The sequence below is a fragment of the Dasypus novemcinctus genome, chromosome 11, assembly GCF_030445035.2.
Source record: "Dasypus novemcinctus isolate mDasNov1 chromosome 11, mDasNov1.1.hap2, whole genome shotgun sequence".
Taxonomy (NCBI): domain Eukaryota; kingdom Metazoa; phylum Chordata; class Mammalia; order Cingulata; family Dasypodidae; genus Dasypus; species Dasypus novemcinctus.
The window spans coordinates 117,948,290-117,956,709 of record NC_080683.1 but is presented as its reverse complement, the minus strand read 5'-3'; the positions used below and the strand labels follow the sequence as shown (position 1 = coordinate 117,956,709).

Below are 8,420 nucleotides of genomic sequence, written 5' to 3'. Positions count from 1 at the left end.
ACTGAAGGACCTGCAGCCGCCTCGGGCCGCATCCTCTCCTCCATTGGGTGCGCACACCTCCTGCGTAGGTACCTATCTCCTAATCTGCAGTCACGTGGTCCCTGCAGCCGCACAGCCAGCTGGAAGCGGCGCGCTTGGCGGGCAGCTTTCACTGTCGGGATGTTGGTGAGCTCCAACCTGCTTTTCTCCACCACCCCCACCCCCAAGAGCCCACAGGAGAGCTCAAGCCCTTCCCCACCGCAAGTGTGCAGGTTCTCAGCATGACTCCATCTTCTCCGGCGTTTCCAACACAACTAGGCGAGGCTCTCTACCCTTGAGTCCACGGCAACCCATTCTTGAGATCATTTTGATGGACCTTTAAAAATACTAGATAAAATACTCACTTAAAAAATTCAATTGAATTTAAAACTTGTTCGTATACATTTCTTAAAAAATATATATGCCTTTATTAAGTATCTCAATAGGATAAGAAAGCCCTATCTTCAAAAACATTTTCTTTGTCACAAAGTAGTATTAACACTTTTGAGCGTTTTTCTGGAATGGTGGGTCAGAGTGGGGAGGGGAAAGGGGTTTAACAGAGTGTAACCATGGCAGCTGTAGAAGACACTTTGATTTTTCTGTCCGACTGAACTTTACCTCTTCAGACCTGAGAGCCTCATGGCTCCATGCAGGACACATCTTCAAGATTCTTATTTTATTTATTTTTTATTGATAATATCTGGAGGAGGTAACAGCCAAATGACACAAACCCAAAGGCAACCAATTGTGAGGACAGAAAGGAGCAGGAAACAGCATCCCATTTCTGGATCCTCATAGAAAGACAGATAACTAGAGTCATTCCCAAACTACATGTTGATAGAATATTTGCCTCTGTGTTCTGACAGAGCTTTGAGCATTAAAAAGGCACATTGGAAATAAGCTCGATGCATAGGATTGCTCTCAGCTGGAAGATACTAAACACACACTGACGTATGGGTTGTCTCGATGTTTGTTAAATACAAGCTTTGCCCCTGGCAGTGGGATTCTCATTGTCCTACTCATTTTCTTTGGAGGGTTCATTTTTCTGAATCAACCACACTTCATTATTTCTATCAAGCAATTGGAAAGGACTGCTGTAGCCAGCAGTGTAGTAAACCTTTTCATCGAAAACTTTGCCTTCTTCCCTCAAAATGCTGGCTAACGTTAGGAGTTGTTCTTGATTCTTTTGGGCACTCGAGAATCCATCGAAAGACCTACAGAGGAGAGAAGGAACAGCCGTGAGTGACTGGAATCATTCATGCCAGCGGATAAACTGATTTAAGAATTTAACGTGAATGCCTGTCTGGAAAGAAGAGCAGGGTTGTGGGCAGCGTGCTGGGTGCAGCACAGCTTCAGAGCTGCCCCCACTGGGCAGAAGAGCTGACCCACGCCCCTCTGGTTCCCAGGCTAGATGGGACATCCAATACACCCAGGACACCCAGCGGGAGGTCTGTGCCGCAGCGGTGGACAGGCAGACTTGAACCTGTAATCTCAAGCACTCTAACCCCGCGCTTCTCAAATTTCAAACCGGCAGTGTGGGGTGGGGGGAATGCTGCTCAAATGCAGATTTAGCAGGTCTGGGGTGGGACCTGAGAGTCTGCATTTCTAGCAGGTTCCCAGGTGACCCGATGCTGCTGGTCAAAGAACCACACCGTCACCCGCTGGAGAGCCCCTTGCGGACCCTTGATTCTCTAGGGAACATTTCCTCTAAATTTCTCCCCCTCAGAAAAGAGTAGGCACTGGGTTCCCGATGAATAGCATCTGGTTGTGGCCTTTATGACTGTCTATCTGAACATTCCGGCAGCTCTCCCTTTACAGCCTGAGTCAGGTTTTAACGGAGATGGAATCAAGATATGTGGGAACTCTGAGGACCTGAAGACAACAGGGTAGGGGTCTCATCTGATTGGGCCTGGAAAAGAGGAGGTCTCTTTTTTTTTTCCCCGCTGGCCTGGGGTAAAGCATCACCTGCAGAGAGAAGACTTAAAAAAAAAAAAAAAGGAACAAAAACAAATGCAAAATACAAAGTATTTTCATAGTGAGGCACAAAGGGAGGCCGAAAGGTGAGTCAGGGCCAGGTGCAAGTACCAGCGCCTCGTCAGCAGGCCGCTGAGATGCTCCCACAGGCTGCTGAGCAGACGAGGAGCTTGAGCCACCTGGGAAAGAACAGAGGCCCAAGGACGGTGGCGAGACCGGAGGGGATCACCTGCAGAGGCCAGCAGAGGTGGCCACGGGGATGCCAGAGGAAGGCGGTCTCGAGGCGGCTAAACATCAGCTTTGCCCGAGGAAAGGAGTGCAAGGTGAAGTCCAGATGTTAAAGCATGTAAAATATTCTAAGATTACACCCCACTAGTACACTGGCCTAGGAGTGTGGCCGCTATGTAAACATGATGGATCTGATTTTGAAGGCTAAGAATAAGAAGCTCTTGGAAATAAAAGAAAGATCCTAATATGCCTTCATTAGTATAAGTTTATTACCAATTTATCAGTGGAAGAGACAAGTCCTACTTTATTCTTCGGATGAGAATAAACCGACCACATGGGTTTTACTCAGTGATGTCAGCCTGGTGCCTAGAATCACTCCTATCACGGAGCAACCTTCAATTCCTTGTTGAATTGGTGTGTGAATATGTGTATGCACATACATATAAAAATCAAACATTGCTAGGGAATTGCTAAGACTGTTCTATAATCTTCATTATGTAGATTGACTAGAATTCTGAACCATGTGTTAAGAAGCATTTTTGGCTAAATTGCTCACTCATTTCCTTATGAATAGCCATCTCTTTGGGAATTCTGCCTAGAGGGAATTTATTTTGAGATCCCACCTCTTCCTTAACAGCAAATCAAATTAAGGAACCCCCTAATAAGAAATCACCTTTTGTCTTGGGAACAGGGAAGATGTGGTTTGATCTTAGTCCTGCAGGATGATGTGGGCTCCCCAGGAAGAGAAGAGGGATCTAGAGCTCCAGGTGGTATCACCGGCACCTTCTAAGTATTTTGCCTAAATTAATTCATTTGCTCTTTGCAGCAGCTCCATAAGAGAGGTACAGGCTTGATTATACACACTTTACAGGTGTGGAGGTTTTGGAAGGAAAAGTTGTGTGACTCGCCTGAGGTCCAAGGCAAAGATGCGGAGGAACATTTTTGGCTTTTGTAAAGTGGGTGTTGTGTTCCGTGGACCACGGGGAGGTCAGCGGTCCCAGCAGTGGGGGAGGGGCACTGTGGACCTCGTGAACAATCCAAAGTTTGTCCTGGAAGCAACAGGAAGCAGCAGGACTGGCAGGCTGGGATTCGTACCGTTGCTAGTAAGGAAGGTCATGGGTCGTGGCTCGGAGGAGGAGAGGAAGGAGGTGCGGGCAGGAACAGCTGGGAGGCGGTAGCTGCAGAAGGGTCCAGAAAGAACTGAGTAGAGGCCAGTGAACTCCTGCGTATCTGCCGGGAGCTGGCCGTCACACAGAACACCGGGTATACAAACACGGCTTGGGTGGGGCCCCCGGGGAGATGACGACCAAGGAAGGTGCCACGGGGTGGGGGACAGAATCAGAGGACAATGGCAAGAGTGCAGTGATGATGACCGTGCAGTTCCTGGCTGGGGAGGCCCTGCAGGAGACAGGCCAGCCGGAGCAGAGAAGGTGGGGGAGGCAGGGGAAGGCTGGTTTGTCACGCCGTGGAGCTTGATGCCCTCCCCACCCCCAATGGAGATGTCCACCAAGTCGGGAAGTCAGGGCTGGAGACAGTGGATACAGTTGAGAGGGACTGGGTGTGGGTAGGGGAAGGCAGATGAATGGACCCCCCAGAGCAAGGCTGCTGGGCACTGAGGGCCAACGCCCGGCACCCAGAGTCATGCCTGGGCTGGGAAGTGGAGGAGGAGCCACCGGGCCATAAGAAACAGGAGCAGAAGAAGGACGAGGCGGTGACCTCCCACCAGCTAAAGGTGAACAGGTGTCAGGACTGAATGGGCAGCACTCAACGGCCGCCGGGGTGATGCGGGAGCGGTCCAGAGTCCCGAGATGGACAGAAGGGCCCTGGGGAGGGCAGCCACAGCAGCTGCAAGGAGATACGGGGGGGCGAACCGGATGGAGGCGGTCAGAGGAGCAGGTGGGAAGCAGAGGCACCGAGAACTCTGGCAGGTGAGGGGTGGAGGGAAGGAGAGAAGGGGAGCCACGCAGGGAAGGCGACCTCGACCATGATGACATGTGCTGGGCTTTCGGGCGCTTTTTCCAGGTCTAATTAGGTTGCAGCTAGGGGCAGCCCTATGCGCTGTGTGTGTGTAATTTGGGGTGTGTCTTATATCTGGAAAGTGCTCGGTATATTTTTCATGTACCTCGGACACATATAAATCAAAGCCAAGAGGGAGCACCATGGAATGCCTTAAAAACTGTGTTTATGGAAGGGCGAAAGCCTGAGGACCCTGCACAGGCGCTCGATGGCCAGCGGCAGCCGTGACGTCTGCGCCACTCACCTGGCAAACACGGTCATCTCAGCTCTGTCTTCAATGAAGACGCCCGGCTCTGCAGGCTGGGGCGGCTCGGCTTGCTGTGCCGCGGGCAGGTACAGGGAAACGGTGACCGTGGACTGGCTGAAAGGGCCCGCGCCCGGCTCCACGAAGCTTGTCACCGGGGCAGTCTGCTGTATTTTCATCTCTGGGCCATAAGCACGGATATTTGAAAGCACAGGGGGAAAGCAGAGCAACTTTGTTGCATTGATCATTTTTTTTTTGTTTAATGTATTTTATTTTTAGCTGAACTTCTTATTTACTTTGCACTGTTGACATAAATATTTACCCGTAAGATCATTTTCACCTTTAAAAAATAAGGCCGACATTGACTCAATTATCCGCTGCCCACATTAAACACTCTGTGAGCAATTGACAGTTTTGGTTAATAAATTCTACAGTTCTAGCAACAGAAGGCAAATGACAGCTCGCACAGCCTAGGCCATTCTTATTACTATTATTATTGTCATTTAACAATTAATGACCTGCGTCCAGCACCACGAGATCCCAGACCCACGTGGCCCCATCACCGTCCGCAGGTTCCACAGGCTCCACCACAAACAGGTGCCAAGCCCAGAGCAGAAGCCCTTCGAGACTCCCCATCTTAAGTGATCTTCCTTCCCGTCTCCTGACGTCCTGCCCTTCCAGGCACCACGTTATGCCGCAGAGCACTTCCCTGGCTCCCGGGAGCCCCAGTGCACCCAGCAAAGCAGAGAAGAAAGAGGCTGCCGGGGCTCCCCTCTCTGCCCGGCAGAGGCCCAAGGGCAGTCCCTGTCTCCCAAAGAATCCGAGAGGCTGGTGATCTGTCTTTAAAAAGAGCAAAGCCATCAGGGAGCCAGGGGAGCGCGCCACCCCCCGGCGAAGGAGCCGCCCGGCGCGCACCTCGGTCGTTCTTGCCGGCGAGGTAGCCGCTCAGCTTGGAGAAGCCGGCCTGCACGGCCGAGTCCCAGTCCAGGGCCTCCAGCGAGGTGCTGACCCACTTGGCGGGGCCGTAGCGGCGGATCTCGTAGCTGCGGGGCTGCAGGGGCACAGGGCACAGGGCGCGCTCGGGCGGCGCTTCCAGGACGGCCTGGCCTGGCCGCGGCGCCGCGCCCTGGGGCCCCGGGCCCTCCGCCTCAAGAACGAGCCCCTATCAGGCCCGCTGGGCCCCGCGGAGCCCGGGCGGGGCTGGGGGTGATAGGCTCCTTCTTCTACCCCCGCCAGGGCGTGGCGCCCCAGGGCACCACCGAGCGCCGGGACGTTCCCGTTCAGGCGGGAGCCGCGCCGGGGGGCGCGCCATGCGGACCCCCCTTTGCCCTGGAATCGGCGGCCCCGCACCCGCGCCCGGTTGCGCCGCGGCCTGCTGCGCCCCGCGCCCTCCCCTGCCGTGCGCCCTCCCTTACCTGGGCGCCCTCCCTTACCTGGGCGCCCTCCCTTACCTGGGCGCCCTCCCTTACCTGGGCGCCCTCCCTTACCTGGGCGCCCGCGTGCTCCGGCGCCTGCCAGGCCGGCGTCTCCGGGGCCACCCCGGGCTCGGGCTCGGCCACCTCGGCCATGGGCCAACACCGGGGACCCGGCTGGCGAGCTGCGTCCGCAAGGCCGCACCTGGCGCCGCCCGCCTGCTCCCTGAGTCCCGCCCCGGCCACCCGGCCCGTCCCCCTGCCTCTCCCGTAGTCCCGCCCCGGCCACCCGGCCCGCCCCCCTGCCTCTCCCGTAGTCCCGCCCCGGCCACCCGGCCCGTCCCCCTGCCGCTCCCCTAGTCCCGCCCCGGCCACCCGGCCCGCCCCCCTGCCTCTCCCGTAGTCCCGCCCCGGCCACCCGGCCCGTCCCCCTGCCGCTCCCCTAGTCCCGCCCCGGCCACCCGGCCCGCCCCCCTGCCGCTCCCCTAGTCCCGCCCCGGCCACCCGGCCCGCCCCCCTGCCTCTCCCGTAGTCCCGCCCCGGCCACCCGGCCCGCCCCCCTGCCTCTCCCCTAGTCCCGTCCCGGCCACCCGGCCCGTCCCGTCCCCCTGCTCCCTGAGTAAGTCCCGCCCCGGCTATCCGGCCCCTCCTCCTGCTCGTTGCGTCCCGGCCCGGCACTAACTGCAGTCTGTTACCCCAGGGACCTGGGCCCCAGGCGGGAGCTGCGGACACACCACACCGAGCCTGGAGACCCACCAGCAGAGCCCCTGTCAGCTGGGCTTTGTTTGTGGATCCTGCCCTCCCGGCCCTTATTTTTAAATTTTATTCTATTTTTGGATACACACACAAACCATGAAACTTCCATCTGAGCCATTTTTAAGTGGTACACTTCCGTGGCATTAATTGCTAATGTGTTTTTCAACCAGCACCATTTCCAAAACCTTGTCTTCCCCCAAAGTCTTTTTATTTCTCTCCCCTTCTCAGCCCCCCATCCCCCAGTTGTCTGCTCTCTGTGTCCATTCACTGTGTGTTCTGTGTCCGCTTGTGTTCTTGTCAGCGGCACCGGGAATTTGTGTTTGTCACCGGGAATTTGTGTTTGTCTTTGCTGCATCATCTCGCTGCGTCAGCTCTCCGTGTGTACAGAGCCACCCTTGGGCAGGCTGCGCTCTTTTTTTTCTGCTTGGGGTGGCTCTCCTTGCAGAGCACACTCCTTGCGCGTGGGGCTACCCTATGAGGGGGACACCCCTGCGTGGCAGGCACTCCTTGCACGCATCAGCACTGCGCGTGGGCCAGCTTCACACAGGTCAAGGAGGCCCGGGGTTTGAACCGCGGACCTCCCATGTGGTAGGTGGATGCCCTGTCCCCTGGGCCAAGTCCGCTTCCCGTCCCCCAAAGTCTTTTCACATCAGACACTAACTCCCCATCCTTCCCTGGTGGCCTCTCCTCTGCGGCTTGACTTGTTCCTCTTTGAGTAAGTGAGCGCAGACAGCAGCTGCCCTCCCACCTCCACGCTGGCCTGTCTCAGAACTTCCCTCCTTCCCTGGACAGAAGGCTTTCACCGTCAGGACAGACCACCTTTTGTTTACCCTGCTTTCCTCCTCGGGCTATTGGGAACCGTGCTGCTAGGACAAGAGTCTCTGTCTTCAGGTGTGCAGCTGGAGCGAGGCTGGAGGATACTGCAGGGATGTTAGGTGTCGCTGGGTGGTGGGTGGAGCTGCGATGCACCTGGCCGGCAGGGCAGGTCTAACCGGTCCGGGGCCAGGGCAGCAGACAGGTGAACTCCCAGGTAGTGAGCTGAGGCCCTGCCCCTCGGGCAAGGCGGGAGCGAGCCTATTCTGGGGTGGGAGGGGGCTCCCCTGAGACCTAGAAGGCCACCAGGCTCTGAGCGGCCTTAGGGCCCCTCGCGGAGGTCCTGTGAGGGTCCACGTGGACCCCGGGGAAATCCTGAGCAGCCCTGGTTTCTAGACCTTTCCCCCAAATGACCCCAAACCCTGAGAGTCATCCCACCAGCTCTGACTGGCTGGGAGTGGGGGGCAGCCAGACCCTAGACCACTTGGGAGTTAGAGTTATTCTCTAAGAGATTTGAGATAAAAATCACATTTCATCCAATTCACCCATCCAAAGCACACCATTCAAGGGTTTTGAGTATGTGCCGAGTTGCATAACCATCACCACAATCAAATTTAGACCAATTTTGTCACTGCCAACCAGAAGAGCCTCGCCTTGAGCCCTCACTCCCCAGTGCCTCCAGCCCTAGACAGCCACCAAGCTGCTTTCTGTCCCTAGAGCTTTGCCTCTTCTGGACGTTGGCTGTAAATGGCATCCTTTGGTACGTGGTCTTTTGCATCTGCTTCTTCTCCCTTAGTGTCTTGTTTTCAAGGTTCACCCATGTTGACACAGGCACAATCCTTCATTCCACAGTGGCCGGATGATATCCCACTATGTGGGCTCTAAGGCAATGGACTTCCTCTTCCTGCTTCCACCTTCCCTCCTCCACAGGCCAAATGACAGCTGACACTTTCTGGTGG

At 55.9% G+C, this 8,420-nt stretch overlaps 1 protein-coding gene across 2 annotated transcripts; it reads right to left on the bottom strand.

Moving 5' to 3' along the window:
• Window positions 1–686: 686 nt before the first annotated feature.
• On the bottom strand, window positions 687–6,124 carry HEBP2 (heme binding protein 2). 2 transcript variants are annotated; one of them, XM_058307547.2, is made up of 4 exons: window positions 5,968–6,123; window positions 5,396–5,531; window positions 4,481–4,661; window positions 687–1,232 (listed from the first exon to the last, which is right to left on the bottom strand). In XM_058307547.2, exons 1-4 carry the CDS (start codon window positions 6,046–6,048, stop codon window positions 1,034–1,036), a joined length of 597 nt encoding a protein of 198 aa, XP_058163530.1. In that variant the 5' UTR covers window positions 6,049–6,123; the 3' UTR covers window positions 687–1,033. The 2 variants fall into 2 exon arrangements, with proteins under 2 accessions (XP_058163530.1, XP_071074789.1); XM_071218688.1 differs by lacking the exon at window positions 687–1,232 and adding an exon at window positions 1,243–3,398 and having other exon boundaries at window positions 5,968–6,124.
• Window positions 6,125–8,420: the final 2,296 nt, after the last annotated feature.